This window comes from Artemia franciscana, chromosome 9 (assembly GCF_032884065.1).
Source record: "Artemia franciscana chromosome 9, ASM3288406v1, whole genome shotgun sequence".
Taxonomy (NCBI): Eukaryota; Metazoa; Arthropoda; class Branchiopoda; order Anostraca; family Artemiidae; genus Artemia; species Artemia franciscana.
In genome coordinates, this window is record NC_088871.1 from 11,374,354 (window position 1) to 11,393,664 (window position 19,311).

Genomic DNA, 19,311 nt, shown 5'->3' on the forward strand with positions numbered 1-19,311 from the left:
TATTTGAATGTATAAAATCAGTTTGTATAAAATTTATTAAAACTACTCAAGAGATACGGCTTCACTTGTTGTGACGGCTTCTATAAGAATAACCAACCTAGCTGGTGGTGTTACTTCTAGATCGAGGAATTTGGGCATTAGAAATAGGATTCGGAGTTTCGATTTGAACGATTTCAAATTCTAGTAAAGGGCTTTAACTGTGGGAGGATTTTCTTGTCTTGACTCGTCCTGTTTCTTTCAAATATCTTACACATAGTTGAATAGCCTTGTTCACTATTTTAAGTACTTTTTGATTTTGGTATGTCTTAAATTTCAGGGTTTGAGCCCTTAGCATTTGAAGACTTACCAGGCATACACCACCCAAGTGTTAATGATATGTAGCCTCCCAACAGAAACAAAAGTTATTTAAATGGCAGCAAGTAAAATTTAGGCGGAGTAAAATTCTTCTGATTTCCAATAATCAGCCGTTTTTTGTGAAACAGACGTAAACGCCATTTTGGAAGAAATTGAGATTCTAGCACTCTCTATGGTAAATTTTCGCGTTCTTTCCATTGGTGCCATCTATGTTTGTCTAAGTTAAACGGCTTAGAAGTTGAATTCTGTAAACAGACGAATATCCACAAATTCTCTTGCTTTTGCCAACTTTTCTTTTTGAAATAGACGAATATTCTAAACCCAATCAAAGCTGATTCTTTTGTCACGTGGCTGGATAAACGTCTTTGTCTTTTACCAAGAAAATACACGTCTGTTTCAAACGATAGTATTATAAATGTTGGTTGACATTCGTCTCTCTCAGTCGGGTACTAGAGTACCGTTCGTCTCTTTCAATTGTAGAGCTAAGTCAGAGCTATTTAGGTTTTTAGTGAACTTGTCTTAGTTCATTCAAAGCTGTGTGAAGGAACATGTCTCAAAGAGCTTGGACCATGGTTCAAAGGGCTCATGACATAGCTTCCAAAAGGTAAAGAGAAATCTGATTTTTCTTTGTTAAAGTTTAACTGAAAAAGAATGTGACCGCAAATGTAGGTACCCATGACTTATTAACTTAAAGATGCTTGAAGACCCGATAATAATCTGTTACTTTATTCTTCAGCTATTCATGAATAACTAATTTTCAAATAGTGGAATTTCACTGTGGTTTGTGAAGGCTCTACCTGCTTTTGTCTGTGTTGTATCACGAAAAAAAAACTATTCAACAGTCACGAAAAACAACTGTTCACGCAGTGTGCCAACTTCCTGGAGCTGACCACTGACCACAGAAAGGAAGCGTTTGTACTGAGATTCAAATTTCCCCCGTGATAGTAGAATTTTGCGCTGTGAGGGCGACTGTAGACATCGTGAACGTTATGTTAGAGCAAACAGTGAAAACAAAAATCCCTTAACCCAATCAGCATAATAAAGTATATTCAGTTGAGTGTTACAAAAATAAGCTGGGTTTTCAGTTAAACTTTAAGGTTGCTTGATTAACACTTAGTTCACTCCAGTCTAGTTGTCTTCCTTTTGAATTCCTGTTAGGTTTATTGTCTTTACTATTTTTGCTCAGTTTACTTCTCTTGCGCCGTAAAAGAAGTGGTAATCAAGGGTTGAGGGTCCTTTTCACTGAAATATTATGTCGTTCTTAATACATATGCCTTATTCGTTTTTACAAGACGTCAAGTGGTTTGGAAGATAGGCAAAAGGCTTTTTTTATTTTGCTTCCCCCTTCTCAACGTCCCGCTCTTTACGCTAAAGTTTTTTACTGTTTAATAAAGTGGAATTGAAAGAAAGAGTCGAACTTTAGCGTAAAGAGCTGGGCGTTGAAAAGGGAACAGCCTCTTTCATACACGGAGTAATTTCTGTTCGTTTTAAATCTCAATGTAGCTCCTTACTTTCAGTTAAAAAAAAACTATTTTTTTTATTTAATGTAAGCAAGAAGCGAGGCTTTAAGTACAAACAAGGAAGTTGTTAGGAGAAAATAAATGTTGAATGCCTTGATAATATAAATAATCGAAAAGCTTTCCTCGGCGAAACGAAAAATACAGTTTAAAAATATTTGTAAAAAAAATCGAAATTTTCCTAAATGTATAAAAGTACCAAAGCAATACAAACTCCAAAACCAAAAAATAACAAGAAACTGAAAGAAATGTCCAAATATAAGGAGATCAAAGATAGAAAAATATGCATAAACGATTTTAATACACGATTCAGGGTTGGGCATTACTAACTAAATTGCGTGTTTAAACAGAAAATTCGGGTTTTTATATTTTCCTTCAACTTCTGCTTTGATGTTTATTTTAATCTTTGTCTTTTTTTACCATCTCAATTTTTCGATGTCTTTTTTGTATTTTTTTTTCCTTTGCGCTAAGTAAATCTAAGCAATTGATGATATATTTAGATTATATATTTCTCCTTTGATTATTACTGCCCTTACGTCAATTTCTTTTTTATTTATTGTAGTTTTATTTGTTTTATTTTAAAAAGAGAAGGAGACAAGCAAAACTCTTTTTCCTTATCCTTTAATTTTTTTTTCTTTTAGTTCCCTGTTGTTTATCATGATATGGATCCTTAACCTTTACATGAAAAAACTAGACCTGATTTTACTGTTTCTCATTAGTGTGGCATTTCTATCGTAGGCATTGTTCCACGCAAGACTGACTTATTCCTATCCCAATAAAATGCCACCAGATTTGGTGCATAATAGAATTGAGTTTGTGAAGTTCATTAACTCAGGAAAAACTAATGAGTTTCAGTGAACCCTTCAGCTCTTAATTCAATATCTGTGGTTTCAGATTTCCAGTCTCAATCAAGGAAGTTTATTCCAGACCTTGCCCTTGTAGACTATTCAAGGAAAAAAGGGAAATTAAAAATATTTGATAGCAAGTTCTCTCATTAATGAAAAAGCTATATTAGCTGATAAAATTTTTAAATAGTTAGCAAATAAACATCTTTATGCGTTGATTAGATTAGTTGTAGGTTAAGCATTATAGGATTCCTAAAGGTAGAAGTAGGTCATTCGTAATAAGAAAAGCTGGAGTAAGGGTCAAAATAATAATTTGAGAAAAATATTGGTGGAATATACCGAAATGACTGGGTGACACTTAAAATTAGCGGCTCAACGGAAAGAAGCATGGTAATACAATCAAAGTAGTACCCTTAAATTTTTTATCTTACACTCTTTCTAGCCATTTTATTCGTATTTTCGATAAAACAACCCCCCCCCCCCGCTAATTGTCCCACATATAACCCTAGGATTCATAAAAAACTAAAAGAATACGCTCAAACAAAAACAAAAAATTATTTACGCTGCACGTTTGCACGTTTCTATTAATCAGTACCACAAGTCCTTCCGATGTTATCCGAATTATAGAATACTTTTTTAAATAATCTCTATTCTGTTTGTTCCCTGAACATGGCACTTTAACTTGTAATTTTTGTTCATGTAAAATCCTGTTTCGATCCTTTAGGTCCCTTGGTTCGATACGATCATCCTTGCGGGAAAAAACAACAAAAAAACATCTTTCTTTGGCAAAAAACACACTTCCAAATATTTCCTAGATAAGAGGCTGAAACCTCTACAGCGGGGTTGTCTGATAGTTTTATAGTTTGAGAGTGCGGCAGTTGCCTCAGAGAGTAGCCTACATTTTAATGCCTAAGCATCCTAACTCTCATTGAGCCTTCCGCTAAATACTAAACTAGCTGTAAGGAAAGGAATGGAGGTAGAAATTGACATGCAATCCCTTCTGATTCCCGGGAGCATTTCTGGTCTACGCCGTTATTATAAAATCAGCAGTTTCATTAAAGAGCATTAAAGAGTATAGACGATAGACGACGAATATATATATAGTATAGATATAGACGATATATAGTCGATATATATAGATATATAGTATAGACGACGAATACATTTGCTCGTGAAAAGAGTGGCCCCGAGACGACCACCAAGGCTGGGTGGGACTTGGTCAAGTAAGTCAAGTATCATTAAACCCCAAAATAAGCAGAATTTATTCCGTATAAGATAGGGCCGCGCCCTTCCCATTCTCAGCCTCCCGCTCATGGTGGTAAAAACTTCACAGGATCCTCATTCAATTAGAAATAAGAGTTATAGCCCTTTTCTTAAGTTGGAAGTGATTGCAGACCAACCAGCCCCTGTCCTAGAAATTTTTTTGATATCTTGTCCTTTTGTTACCCCTTAGGACATCTGATCGAGATTTTAAGGTACTTATTTTGTACTTTCCTTGTGGCTGCTTAATTCTGTTTGCGGGGGAATTTTCAATGGGGGGAAGAAGTTTTCCCGGGGGAACAGTGGCCCTGATTGTTTTTATATCATAATATGTCATGTTTTCCTTGTAACCTATTTTTTGTATTTAAGGTGACAGCTGATTTTATCTGCGACCAGCCGGTTGTCGGTGTTCCCGATTTTACCGCCTAAATAGGTACGACTTTTCTGTTCCGACACCAGCCATGGCTTCGTTTGTGGGGGCGTAACAGGACAGCTATTCTTCAATTTTTCGCATCAAACCTTGCTTTCAGGAGTCTGGATGTTACCGGGGCAAACGGCAATAGGGCCATGCGTGAGGTGTTATTCAGTATTATACCGCCTTTTTTTCTGACTGCCACCAGACCAGAGTAGCGTACGGCCTTTGCCAATGTCCTCTTCACCATTTCAAGGGAGATGCGTTTAAGTAACTCTAGCTATTGTCACTAAGGAACTTGGGACCGGATTGACTAGGCGCACGAAAGCTCCAAGTGGTCTCATTTATGCCACCATGGTCCACAATATTCGGAGATAAACGTCCATGGGCGGTACGGCATCGAAAAGGGGTTTAATATGGTTAGCTGAGGCTGAATTTTTTGCTCCATTCGTAGCAATAGGAGTTTTGGGAGAATGCTGTTAGCCCAACCGTCCCAAGATGCATTTGGTTCTCCATGAGTAAACGGTATAAGAAGCATGTAGAGGTTGTTCTTCACAAATTCCCATAGGAACTAACTCCAGACAAGCAATATTACCTCACAGAGGCTGTTGTCCATAAATATGGATCCTACGCCCTATCACAGTTGTCCTATAGAGGATCCTTCCATGAAGATATATATCTCTATAGAGGATCCTTCCATGATAGTCTTATAGTACCCAAACAGACACATCTTTATTTGTGTTGGGTTCTCATTATTTGAACATGTGATTAGCGAAATTTAGAATTGACTTCGGCTGGCCATTCTCAAACAAGACATCGATGATAATTGATGATTTGGCCACTGCATTTAAGAGATGGAGAATAGAAACCTTATTCCAATCAATACGAGTAAAATAAACAAAATCCTTTTAGTTTGTGTTAAACCAAATACCTGCCCAAAACGTAGCACGCACTAATATATTTGGAAAGTAGGAATTGTTTTTAAAAGCAGCACTTTTTCTGTCGTTCGGATTAAAACCATTAGTTCTGTTCGAGAGGCAACCCTGGCATCGCAAAAGCCCTCAATAGCACAGTTGAAATAATTATCAAGCGCATCATTTTTTTTCTTTTTTAAATCTTAAATACAAGAAAAACAATTTTGGCCTCAAAAAATGTGATCCTCAAGGTTTTCTCCCAGCGAGAAAACGAGATATAACGCCTTTAAAAACGAGCAAAATATGTATATCTTGATAACAAAAGTAAGAAACAACAAAACAGACTGGATATTCACAATATTAGATTAGAAACAAGGGCACAAGGGAGGGGTATGATGGGTATACGACCCTCTGACCCTCTCTAAACTCCCAATGTTTACAAACAACACAAACCATAATAAATTCATGTGTACATCCCTTACGTAGTTTAATTTTTGTCTTGTAAATTCAAACAACAACTGTTCAAAACGTCTTTTTCCACTTAATATATTTAGTTCACACTCTGCAAAAATACTCTGAACGTTACACTATCCGTCATGAAGCCCTAGTAGCAGTTAAGCAAAAAGTATATCAGCAGTATACACAAAAAAAGGACATATACACCATCTGACGAACTCGCGGTAAGCTTTGGGATATGATCATGGGCGTGCGCAGGAGGGGCAGCTGTCCCCCCTCTTAGAACCCCTAAATTACACTATATATCGAGACTTTTAATTCTAACTGACACTTTAACGAACTTAAACTAGATTTAATGACTTCTCAGCCCAGTTTACACTAAGTATTTTGACTTTTCAGCTCACCTTACACTGTATATTATTATAACTCTTAGCGTAAAATACATTGGGCTAAAACACTTTTCGCCACTAACTTGAGAAAGTTGCCCATAGCTGATATTAATTTTAAAATGTTTTTAAGGACAATTCAAATTCAAAATCTCATGTTTTCAAATTTCAATCCATCCTTACGGTATTTCAACTAAGTTTATTATAAAAAAAATACTGTGAAATAGGCTATGAAAGTATGAATTCATCTATGTGGGATAGGTATGACTGTGGGGTTTGAAATTCTCCTGTAACTCCAGAACGGGAAAACAAGGATCACAAGGTCTCATCAGAGCGAGATTTAACCATGGAGGAGCAATTTTATTTAGGAACAATTTTTCTTAGGAGGGTTTTTTGGCAGGAGGAATGCTCCATGGAGGGGATTTTAAGGCCTTCTTTGCAAAATATTCAGGAATTCAGTTTTAAAAGCAATTTTTTCCAACTGTGAGGTAGGGGCAACATTAAAACCTTAAATGAACAAAAATTATTCCATATAAAGGGCTGCTCCATTTTCTGCCCCTTACACACTACACTATAGTATTTTAATATTTAAAAAAAATATTCTTATTTCAATTCACTAGGGTTTTGTTGGTATAGCTATGACAGAATTATACACTTTTTCCTGACATGACAAGTATAAATGTGACAGAATAAATAAAAAACAAGCAACAATTATCCATAACATCGATTTAGATCGATTCCATTAACATCGATAACATCGACATAACAAAGATTTAGCTCTAATCCAAGAAGACTATTGCTGTAGTTAATTGATGATTTTATTTGTAAAGAATTAAAAAGCTAAGATAGAACTTGGTGGCAGCGTAAAGTTTCGCAAACTGTCAATATAAACTCAGCGCTCCCCACCCTTCCATCATAGAATTGGCTGCCACCCCCTCCCTACACCAGATGTTGCCCATTGTCTTTTTTTTTTTTAATACATCTTTTCGTTAGCTCTTAGACCTGTTGATAAATTTGAACTGTTGATTATTTATGATGTTGGTACATTGAATAGATAGCGCTTTGCTTAAAAATTAGCGAAAAATAAAGTTTTTATTTATCTTAAACCAACATCTCGTTAGCTCTTCGAATTGTTGAACTTCGAACTTTAAACTGTTCATACGTTAAGAAGCGGTTTAGCAAATGAGCTTTTTAGGATTAATCGAAAATATTAATTATAGGCTAAGTAGTATCGGCATCCCAAAGGTAAAAGTAAGTCATTTGCATAAGAGAGCTGGGGAAAGAGCTTATCAACTTTGTTAAGTACCGAAATCAGTACTCCACGTCCCTGAGGTTAGATCCCATTAAGTTCAATTACTAAAATTAGCAAACTGCGGTCCAAATTTTAAATAAATCATACATTGCCCGGGTACCAATGAACTGACTTTAATCTTGTCAAAACTATAATGATAACAATATAAGAAAATTAAACCAAAGTAAAAGCGATTCCTGAAAAAAAAAATAGATGAGAGGATATCATGATATCAAAGGATATCAAGAACGAGAAAGCAAGATAAGTTAGTTCCCGTTAAAACAAGAACAAATCCGATATGGTAAGTCTTTCGTCCCGGTTTTCGTCAAAATGTACAATAAGAGTTAATATTATAGCTTGATTTATATTTTCAAGTGTACTTTGATTTTGAATATGTTGTAAAGAAACACAAATCAGCGATAGCTCTCAAGTTTTTGCTATTAAACCTATCTACTACTACTACTACTACATGTTTAGTATTTTTTTTAACCTTTAAAAATTGTTAAATTTCGGTATTCCCAGGTCTAGGCCCCCCCCCCCCCAGATAAATTAGTAAAAAAATCTATCGGTAATCAAATTTATTACTATTATCCTATTATTTTTCTTATTTGTTTTAGAAACATTTATTATTAAACCAAAACAAAAACAGCAATAACAGACACTCCGAGAAGTAAAAATCTTGTCCGAAATACATCCGTAGCAAAAATACATTAGAAAATAATGCAGGACAAAGAATTTTTTTACTAATAGTACGGTCTAATTGGCGCCACAAGCCTTACAACAAACAAATTCAGCAATACCAATAAAATCATACCCCTAGAGGCCAAAACAAATTACTGAATTATTCATTTACACCCCCCCCCCCCCCCGAATAAACAGAGCAAAAGAACTAAAATTCACACTTGTAAAAATAATTCCTTTTATTTCTCTCTTGAAAAAAGAAATATCACTAAAAGAAATATATTGAACCTTGGATTATAATGTTGAATGTACAGTGAGGACTGTGAACCCAATCACCTCCAGTTGTCTTTTTCATAGAAGGTAAAGTCTTCCTCCTGCAAATGAATGATGGTTTTCCTCAAAAATCAAGGTTTTACCTCTAAATCTTATACTATGGGGTAGAATACAAGGTACTGAAAATTTTGAGGCTGCTTACCTCCAGCTGATTTTTGCTAATGCCATAGAAGGTAAAATCTTCATCATAAAAAGGATTAACGGTTCTTCTTACAACTCGAGTTTTGACCTTATGCTGTTTCTCAGGAAGAAGCTGAAGCTTAACATACGGGTCGGTCGAAGAACCAGAAACATCTTTCACAGGGAGGCCTGCACATTTCACTATAACCACCATCAAAGCATTCTTTTCAGCATTATGCCTGGAAATAAAAAAGGTGGGCTCGTTAGCTCAGAATGAGCAAGGGGGTACAATGATCAGGGAGTGGAGGGATACTGCTCCACTAAAGATAGACTTATTTAACATTTGTCCTTTCTCAGATTTGCTTAAAGGATCAGATTTGCTTAAAGGATTTAGAGCATAGACTTCACAAGAGTGCAGATTATTGATGCTCCACTTTAGCTTCAAAAATGTAATAAATATTAAAAAAAAACACACACACACACTCTTCTCGGTGTGTTAGAACCCAGAAGCTTAAAATTTCTGATAGAATCCCGTCTGTAGTAACAATTAAGCACTTGTCTTTAGTGATTTTTTGAAAGTGACAACCGATGTCGTATTTCATTTACTCATCAAGTCATTTGTCAATTTCATTTAGTCATTAAGTTGCAAAGTCGGCTTGGAACCATAGTAACGAGAAAAAAGAAAAAATCGAATTTAGGCTATCAAGTAGAAAATCTATTTCATTGTTTTCTTCAGCCCTGAAAAGTTGTTCACTCCTCATTCGATTTAGGAAGAAAGAAAACCAAATTTGTTTCTTGTCAACGCAGTAACGGTAGTGACATCCTAGTAAAGTTCAACAATGACATATTTAAGTTGATAACCGAAAGGAGAACTTTAGAAAAAGTATAAGGGAAACGAAATTTTGTATGCCGGTACTGTTTGACAACAAGAAGGGTCTACTGCACCTGGTCTACATTCATAAATTGGCAATCACTAGCAAAAATTACTTCTATATTGTGGGGTAATTGAAGCTTAAAATATCAATTTACTTAATTTAATTATATTGATATTAATTTACTTAATTTAATTATATTAATATTTATTAATTCAATTATTCAATTAATTTAGATTAATTAATTATTAATTTATTAAATTAATTTAATCTTATAATATTTAAATTTTAATATTTTTTAGTTCTTTTTAATATTTTTAATATAATTTTAAATTAATAGTTACTAATTTAACATTTAAATTAACATTATAAATTAAATTAATTTAATTTAATTATTAATTTAAATAACTCCTAAGAAACCTTGTGATCCTTCATCTGGCACAAAGCACAATATTTAATGAACAATCAAGAAAATCAGCTTAGTTTAGTGAAGTTTTGAAATAGATACCTATGTTAACCATTTATGTTGTAGGAATTATGTGGAAATACAGAAAAAAAGCTCTATCCTGTGGCATGGTTTCCTCCTCAACTGGAATGCTCATTATATAGATTTTTGATACTTTTAAATTGATTGGTTGGCTAAGTATTCTTAACTTATAGCAACTTGGTCCTCTTTGAATCAAAATTGTAGTTGATGCCACTAACTAACGCAAAAAACAATATTTTTTCTTATCACAATCTTTTTGGATACTTAAATAGGGCACTAGAACTTTCAATTTCTAACTGAATGAACCCACTTTTCCAAGGTTATTGGTTTGTTACAGTCATACCTTGTAAAAAAAGAACAAAGAAATAAGCAAATTAATTTAATTATAACTGATATTAGTTTAATGAACCGGTGATTCTGTTTTATTGCCCTTCAGCCAGGAAGTGCAGTGTAGGGCTGCGGAAGTCATCTTGTGCTTTCGCAAACGCTTCCTGTCTACTTCCCTCAGATTTCTCCAGGTACTCATTCAGAGCTGGGTTGACTCTGGTTGAGCTTATAGTGTCACGGCCCCCGTTCCGAACCAAATAATCAGGACACCCTAAATCGAACCCTTTTCCTTGTGGATAAAGCATCTCAAGGGTAGCGTACTAATCACTAGGCTAACGAATTTATAAAATATTAAATTTGTTCTCCTTCATGTGTGTCTTATTTAGAAGGGCTGCAACAGCACAGAAATTTTAAATAAATATTCATTGTCAAGCTTGAAGATCTCAGGCCTTTATGATTTGATAGACTCTTTGGGCAAGCGAGTTCGACTCTGAACAAATTTGAGCTTGTTGAGTTTAGTCTCACTCCTCGTAGAGCTATCAAACAGTTCGTGGTAACGAACTGTAGTAAGGAGCGACCCGGCTCAATAGTAACCAAAACTCTAAAAAATGGAATTTTGATACCAATAGCTACATCAAAAGAATCGCATTTTAATGCTGGTTTTAAATATATAAGTTTCATCAAGTTTAGTCTTACCCATCAAAAGTTACGAGCCTGAGAAAATTTGCGTTATTTTAGAAAATAAGGGGAAACGCCCCCTAAAAGTCATAGAATCTTAACGAAAATCACACCATCAGATTTAGCGTATCAGAGAACCCTACTGTAGAAGTTTCGAGCTCCTATCTACAAAAATGTAGAATTTTGTATTTTTTGCCAGAAGGCAGATCACGGATGCGTGTTTATTTGTTTTTTTGTTGTTTTTTTTGTTTTTTTTTTCCCAGGGGTGATCGTATCGACCCAGTTGTCCTAGAATGTTGCAAGAGGGCTCATTCTAACGGCAATGAAAAGTTCTAGTGCCCTTTTTAAGTGACCAAAAAAATTGGAGGGCACCTAGGCCCCCTCCCACGCTAATTATTTTCCCAAAGTCAACGGATCAAAATTCTGAGATAGCCATTTTATTCAGCGTAGTCGAAAAACCTTATAACTATGTCTTTGGGGACGACTTACTCCCCCACAGTCCCCGTGGGAGGGACAACAAGTTACAAACTTTGACCTGTGCTTACATATAGTAATGGTTATTGGGAAGTATACAGGCGTTTTCAGGAGGATTTTTTTGGTTTGGGGGAGGGTTGAGAAGAGGGGGATATGCTGGGGGAACTTTCCCTCGAGAATTTGTAATGGGAGAAGAAAATTTCCATGAAGGGAGAGCAGGATTTACTAGCATTATTTAAAAAAAAACAATTAAAAAATAAAAGTGAAAAAGCTTTTTCAGCTGGAAGTAAGGAACAGCAATAAAACTTAAAACAAACAGAAATTATTACCCATATGAGGGGCTCACCTCCTTCTAATACCTCGCTCTTTACGCTAAAGTATTTTCGGTAATTTCAACTACTTATTCTACGGCTTTTGTGATTCAGGGGGTCATTCTTAATGAATTGGGATAAAATTTAAGCTTTAGTGTAAAGAACGAGGTACTGACGATGGGGCGAATCCCCTCGTATATGTAATAAAAACATGAGAATACAAAAGTTCTTTACGTAAGCTAATTTATAAGTTACGTAAATCTTTTACCAATAAAAAATTCGTAAAAAATTAAAAGTTCTAGTTGCCTTTTTAATTAACCGAAAAATCGTACAAAAATAAGTTGTCTGTGTGTGGATCTGTGGATCTGTGGATCAGGTGACGTCATGTTTGTCCGCATATGACGTCTGAATTATTTCACACTAATACAAAAGAAGAAAAAAACTACAAAAAAAAACTAAAAAGAAAAAAAAACTAAAAAAGCTAAAAAACTAAAAAAACTAAAAAAAGGTAAAAATCTAATAACTAAAAAAAACTGAAAAAAATAAAAAAAGGCAAAAACTACAAAAAAAATAAAAACTAATAAAAAAACTAAAAAAGCTAAAAAACTAAAAAAACTAAAAAAAACTAAAAAAAAGGTAAAAAACTAAAAAAAACTAAAAACTAAAAAAGAAAAAAACTAAAAAAAACTGAAAAATAAAAGAGAAAAAGAAAACTAAAAAAATATGAATAAATATATATAAAAATAAGTTGTTTGTGGGTTATGTCTGTCTGTCTGTCTGTCGAGTGACGTCGTGTTTGTCCACATATGACGTCTGAATTATTTCACACTAATACAAAAGAAGAAAAAAAACTAAAAAAGGTAAAAACTACAAAAAAAAAACTAAAAAGAAAAAAACTAAAAAAGCTAAAAAACTAAAAAAAAACTAAAAAAAGGTAAAAAACTAAAAACTAAAAAAACTGAAAAAACTAAAAAAGGCAAAAACTAAAAAAAAAAACTAAAAACTAATAAAAAAACTAAAAAAGCTAAAAAACTAAAAAAAAAAAAAAAACTAAAAAAAGGTAAAAAACAAAAAAAAACTAAAAACTAAAAAAGAAAAAACTAAAAAAAAGGAAAAAACTGAAAATAAGAGAAAAAGAAAACTAAAAAAATATTAATAAATATAAAAAATATAAATATAAATATAATATAAATTAGCAATCAACAAAGCACCGAGACACAAATGACGACCGGGACACAGGGAGTATAAATGACGACCAGGACATAAGTAAAAAAAAAAAAACTAAAAAAACTAAAAAAATGGTAAAAACTACAAAAAAACTAAAAACTAATAAAAAAACTAAAAAATCTAAAAATCTAAATAAACTAAAAAAGAAAAAAAAGAAAAAAGGAAAAAAATAAAGGAGAAAAACAAAACTAAAAAACGAATGTATATACAGACCGGGACACCGGGATACAAATGACGACCGGGACACAGGGAATATAAATGACGACCGGGACACAGGGACACAACTACAATGGGGACGCCGGGGGGGCACAGGGGGATATAAATGACGACCGGGACACCGGGACACAAGGAATATAAATGACGCCCGGGACACTCAAAGAGAAATCACAGACTGGAACACCGGGACACAAATGACGACCGGGACACAGGGAATATAAATGACGACCGGGACACAGGGACATAACTACAAAGGGGACGCCGGGGTGCACAGGGGGATATATAAATGACGATGGCGACTCAGGGAATGGTCGATTAGCAATCACCATCAACAAAGCTCAAGGGCAATCATTAGAATCATGAGGTATAGATCTAAATACGGATTGTTTTCCCATGGACCATTATATGTTGCATGTTCAAGAGTCGGTAAACCTGAAAATCTATTTATATGCACAGACAATGGGACAGCAAAGAATGTTGTATATTCGCAAGTTTTACGTAGTTAAAAACATATATATATATATATATATATATATATATATATATATATATATATATATATATATATATATATATATATATATATATATATATATATATATATATATATCTATATTCACAGGTGGGACATAGGGACACAACTACAATGGCGCGTAACTAATATGGCGCGTAACGACTTACGCGCGCGGGGGGGCTTGGGGGGGGGGGGGGCGCGAAGCGCCCCCACCAACTAGGTGTTGGGGTGGCGCGAAGCGCCACCCCAACAGCTAGTATATATATATATATATATATATATATATATATATATATATATATATATATATATATATATATATATATATATATATATATATATATATATATATATATATATATATATATATATATATATATATATATATATATATATATATATGTGTGTGTGTGTGTGTACTACAATAATGCATGTACTACAATGCTGTTTTCAATTATATTTTACCATATTGGGTAGTCCCCTGTACTTAGCGTAAAAAGCAAATACTCATTCGCAAACTTAAGTTGTGGATGCGACTTGTACTAGAGAATATTTTATCACTTCCCTACTCAGTTTAATAGTTTACTAAAAAGCTGAGACATGTCATTTTAGTCTTAATAGATACTATGAAATTTAAATTTTTAAATGGCATTTTAAATATTGGAATATTTTATAAGAAAATTCTAGACATTATAAAATAAATTTGCCTTTCTTAGGTATATGATTAATAGCATGTTCTTGTACTGTCGGTCGGTGAAGTATGACCAAACTTATTATAATTAAAACTTATTACAATATGAAAATGTTTGGAAGAAATAGAAGAATTTCATACTTTATATTCAGCAACATTATCTGAAAACTGATTTGAGATTCTTATGTATCTCAAAGAATGTATTGTAAATCGGATTTGTGCTATTGATTTTAGAAGGCTTCAGCGACAATTTTGCAATACTTAGAGGAGGAAGATTCGAAAACTGGAATCAAAATTTAAAAAGCATGACTCCTCTTGTTACCTATCTCAAGTTTAAAAAATTCGACCAAGCTTGTTGTACCACTCTATATACAGTTTTCGCCCTAAAACTTAATTTTAAAAATGCAAGGTCAACTGTAAGGATTCTCTTTACTGTTGTTTTCCCGGTAAGTTTAGTTTACGGCCAAAATTCAAAAATGGTACTTATTGTCAATGGAACCTCCAATGTACAGTCTAGAAAACTCAACCCCAAGGATTATGGTTGCTGTCGTTTTCCTGGTAACTTCAGCCTACTTCCAAAATTGAAAATAGAGCATGCAGTCAATGGACCTTCCAATAACTCAGTCATAAGGATTTCTTTGTGTTTCTATTTCTAAGTCAATCTACGTTCTAAATTCAGATATGGAACGAGGAACCAATGGAACACCCAATGTGCAGTCTAGAAAACTAAATTGCTTAGCAACAAAAAGCATACTTTACTTTTACCTACCTCAGTTTAAAAAAGAGCTGACCTAGCTTATTTTCGCCCTCTCCAGAAACTTTAATTGACTCATCGCCAGGAAGCTTCTGCTCTTCTAATAGTGTTGCATTTTCATTAAGAGGGGATTGTCTTCCATTTTTCTCATTGTCTATATGAAACCTGAAATTGATAATGCAATGTAAAAATTCTTAAGCTGGCTTAATTATTCAATTATTTGAATTTTCCTCACAGAACTTTGTCAGTTGAGGCGTTGATCATTTTAGATGTTATTTACTATGTTAATCCATATTTCAGTTATGCTTATGGTAATACTGTACTTTAAAAATCATGTTGGAACTTCAGCATCGGCCGACTGTCACAAAAGCAAAGGGCATGGTTGCAAATTCTCCCTGGAGTCCACCATCATCGAGGATTGTTTAGATTTGGGATTCGACTGTGAAATTTGACTGAAAGTACAGTGAATGTTTGGTTCCCTTCTTTTCAGGGAGCTTGTCAATCAAAGCAGATGACACTACAGAGAACTCTCAAAGCACCCTATTACTAAAATAATAATTAATTTGAGCGATTTTTTTCGCATTTTTTCTAGCAGGTAGACTCGAATATTTTTATGGACTGTCTTTTCCTGAAATTAAATAAAAAATTGCTATAATCGACAAAAATAAATCGTACTTTCTGGTAACACAAGTTTTTTCTATTATTTTCTATTTTTTCTATTATTTCCTATTTTTTCTATTATTTTCTATTATTTTCTATTATTATTTTTCTATATTTTCTATTATTTCTATTTTTTTCTATACTTAATATCTTTATCTCTGGTACAAAACACGAGAAGCCAAAGGGTGTTTCTAAGATTTCTAGGGAAGCAAGTGTCGGCTTTTAGTTATTCGAATCTTTTATTCAATCTTTATAAGTTATAGCAAGACCACCCAATTCTAAATAGTTTGGCCATTGAAACTGAAAAGTTTAAAATGGACGAGATAGGATGATCATTTAAGGTACCGTATCACCTTATCTATAATATACTTATCAATTGTATTATATATACTGATATATAGTATAATGGACGATTGTTCTCTTAACTGAAAACACTGGAACTCTTGAAGGGGGTTAAGTGAAAGGCTGGCAAAGTATGCACGAATGTGATTAAGTCGCCCCGGTTTATAGAGTAACAATATTCGAGGGCAAAGGGATTCAGTCCCTTTCCCATTGTAAAAAACAATAAACATCCCGTTATGCGTTTTCAAAATTTGGGAGAAATATGATACTACTTTGACAAAAACAACTGTTTTTAAGCCTTAACCTTCCTCTGCTGTGCTAACTTCCAAACTCTGTTCTCTTTTGAATGTCTCGTTTGGCAGCCAGATTCCCAAAAATATGTTTGGCTATGACACAGGCAAGTAAGCAGGAATTTTGCCAGGGGACCCAACAACAAAAACATTGTTGATAACTCGAATTAGATGTGCTAAGTAATTTTTGAAAAAATAGATTTTATGTTGCAATGGCCGATAGCCCATCCCCTTCATTTAGTTTTTAATCATTTGAGTTTTTAAGGATTTAGTCACCGTATCAGAATTTTACAAGCTCAAATTACGTACAGTAGACCAGTCCTACAATAAAAATCAAAGATCCTTAAATCTTATAAACAACAGAAAAACTGGTAAGTGTGTTTCGATTCTTTGCGCTTTTTTTAACGGTTGTTAATAACCACTTGTCCGTTAAAGGAGATTTTTCTTAAGCATCCAAGATAAGACAAAAAAAAAATCATATCGAAAGATTCATTTCCCAACTATGGAACAAGAAAAGAGGATAAGAAACTATGTATATTAACGTCCAATTATCAAATATTTCGTGGTAACTAACCAAACAGTTCGTGGTAACGAACTGTAAGTAAGGAGCGACCCGGCTCAATGGTAGCCAAAACTCTAAGAAACGGAGTTTTGATACCGATATGTGTATCAAAAGAATCGGAGTTTTATGCTGATTTCAAATATATAAGTATTAATAAGTTTAATCTTACCCATCAAAGGTTAAGAGCCTGAGAAAATTTGCCTGATTTTTAAAAAAGGGGGGAAATACCCCCTAAAGATTCGATTCATCTGATCAAACTTTGTAATCAAAAGAGTTAAAGCTATTCGTTCATGAGAAAATTCACTGAATAAACTACGTCAAATTTAATTGATCAGTTCAAACTTTATATTCAACAGAGTTAAACCTTTTAGTCCTTAGGAAAATTCAAGGAATAAGCCGTGTCAAATTGAATTCGTCTGTTCAAAATTTGTAATCAACAGAAAAAAGGTTTTTCACTTTTGAGAAAATTTACTGAATAAACCAAGTCAAACTTAATTCATCAGTTTAAACTTTATACTCAAAAGAGTTAAACGTTTTAGTGCTTAGGAAAATTCAAGGGATAAACTCATGTAAAAATTTTTGTGAAAATCAGACCATCAGATTCAGCATGTCAGATAATCCTACTGTAGAAGTTTCAAGTGACAATCTGAAATAATGTGATTAAGTTAAAAAGCACCACGTCGTACCTTTCAACATTGTTCAAGATCAGATCTTAATATTCTGTTTGCAGTTTTTGGAAAGTTTCAGAAATTTTGTCCAAAGTTCGGCTGATGTTAAAAAATGTCATCAGCATAGGTGACTAAGGAGATATTGAGGCTAGAAAGAACGCAAGACATCTCACACTGGTCCAAAGCTTTGAGGACGCAACTATTGAACTAAAAAAGGTGATGCAATGGCACCTTGCCTGACTCCTATCTTAACTGATACAGTTCTATTCAGTGGCCTTGCTATTTCATCTTGCTTAAGAGGGATTTGAAGTTTGACTCATAGCTTAGCATATATATCGCTTTGAGATGTGATGATAGCCAGATTTACTCCTCTTTTTGCAGCCCTCATGAGTATAAGGGGATGGATAAGTGAGTCAAAGATGTTGCGAACATCATGAATCGCCAAGACGAGTAAACTACCCGTACAAGAAGCATCAAGCAGAGCCTTAGCAACATCTGCAAGAGCCTCTGCACATACATTGCCACGTTGAGAGCCAAATTGATGTGGAGGCGTGTAACATTTTTCTTCAAGCTTTTTTTATGATCAGTAGCTCGTAAATCTTGCATAAACTTTTTGGTACACTTATAAAGAGCTGTATTGATTGGAGGTTTTTCGTTTTATACTTACAATAAGGATTCGTTATATTAGTGTTTACTACATCATTTGCTACTGCCTCTATCTTCTCTATAACATTAGCATTACTGTCTCTATAACAATTTTGGGTTGTTTATTTTGACTTTTTTTCTTTCTGTTTTTTTATATTCTTCTGCCAGTCCTGCATCACTTTTTGAGAATGACAGGCTCTAATAAAGTAATTTAATAAGATTGAGCCACAAATGACACAGCTTTGTCCTATACAGATTTATAGAGATTTGACCTATAGGCAAAATCTCTGTTGTCAGTCATTAGCATGCAAATAACAGCTTAATTGTGACAACTCCTATATTTGACATTGAAACAACACAAAATCTCTGTAAATGTGATTTTACAGAGATTCTTAGTAAAATTTTTGATAGGGGGATGCTTTCTCTTTTTGATAATTTTCTAACCTCTAAAGATTTTTAGTTTTGAAACCAATCATTTAACTGTGCATTATTGTGTATTTTTAAAAGGCTAGAACATGTAAAAAATTTATGCTTCACTGAAAGCAAAACAATGCTCAAAAATTTCATGTTAAAGTGGTAATACAATATTAAAAGAAAATCATAATATACCTCAGTTACCAGGAATTTTTTTTTCCGATATCAGTATTTTTGTAGTAATTACATCAGTTTTACTTTATGAAATAAAACTTTTAATTTCAGTAGTCTATTAGTTTCAGTAAATTATAAATGATACAGATGACTCACACAGAGGAGAGCAGACCCCCCCCCCTCTATAAGACTAAAAATCTGCAATCATACATTTTTGAAATATTTATAAAAAAACTATGTTTTTTCACAATAGAAGTTTTTGAACTTGTCCCAAATGGAATTCTCTTTACCTTTTTGACCCCTCCTTTTTTTCATTGCTGTTCTAAAGATTTTATAAACAGGTTTTATTTGATGGGTCTATGTCTGGTTGGTCCTGTATGTCTTATTGATGGGGGTCTATGTCTGCTTATTGATGGGTCTATGTCTGGTGGGTACT

The 19,311-nt window shown here is 33.7% G+C and overlaps 2 protein-coding genes across 2 annotated transcripts in view; one reads left to right on the forward strand and one right to left on the reverse strand.

Annotated features, from left to right (window-relative positions):
• The window catches only part of LOC136031000 (arginase-1-like), a 188,227-nt gene that overhangs the window by 86,427 nt on the left and 82,489 nt on the right, over positions 1-19,311 (forward strand). The window lies entirely within an intron of this gene.
• Positions 1-19,311, reverse strand: part of LOC136030997 (synaptotagmin-4-like) — a 340,989-nt gene that overhangs the window by 40,578 nt on the left and 281,100 nt on the right. Inside the window, exons 5-6 of the mRNA XM_065710157.1 lie at positions 15,136-15,285; positions 8,592-8,808 (exon numbers count right to left, since the gene is read on the reverse strand). Of these exons, the coding sequence (XP_065566229.1) occupies positions 8,592-8,808; positions 15,136-15,285 (367 nt within the window). The remainder of the gene's footprint in view (positions 1-8,591; positions 8,809-15,135; positions 15,286-19,311) is intronic.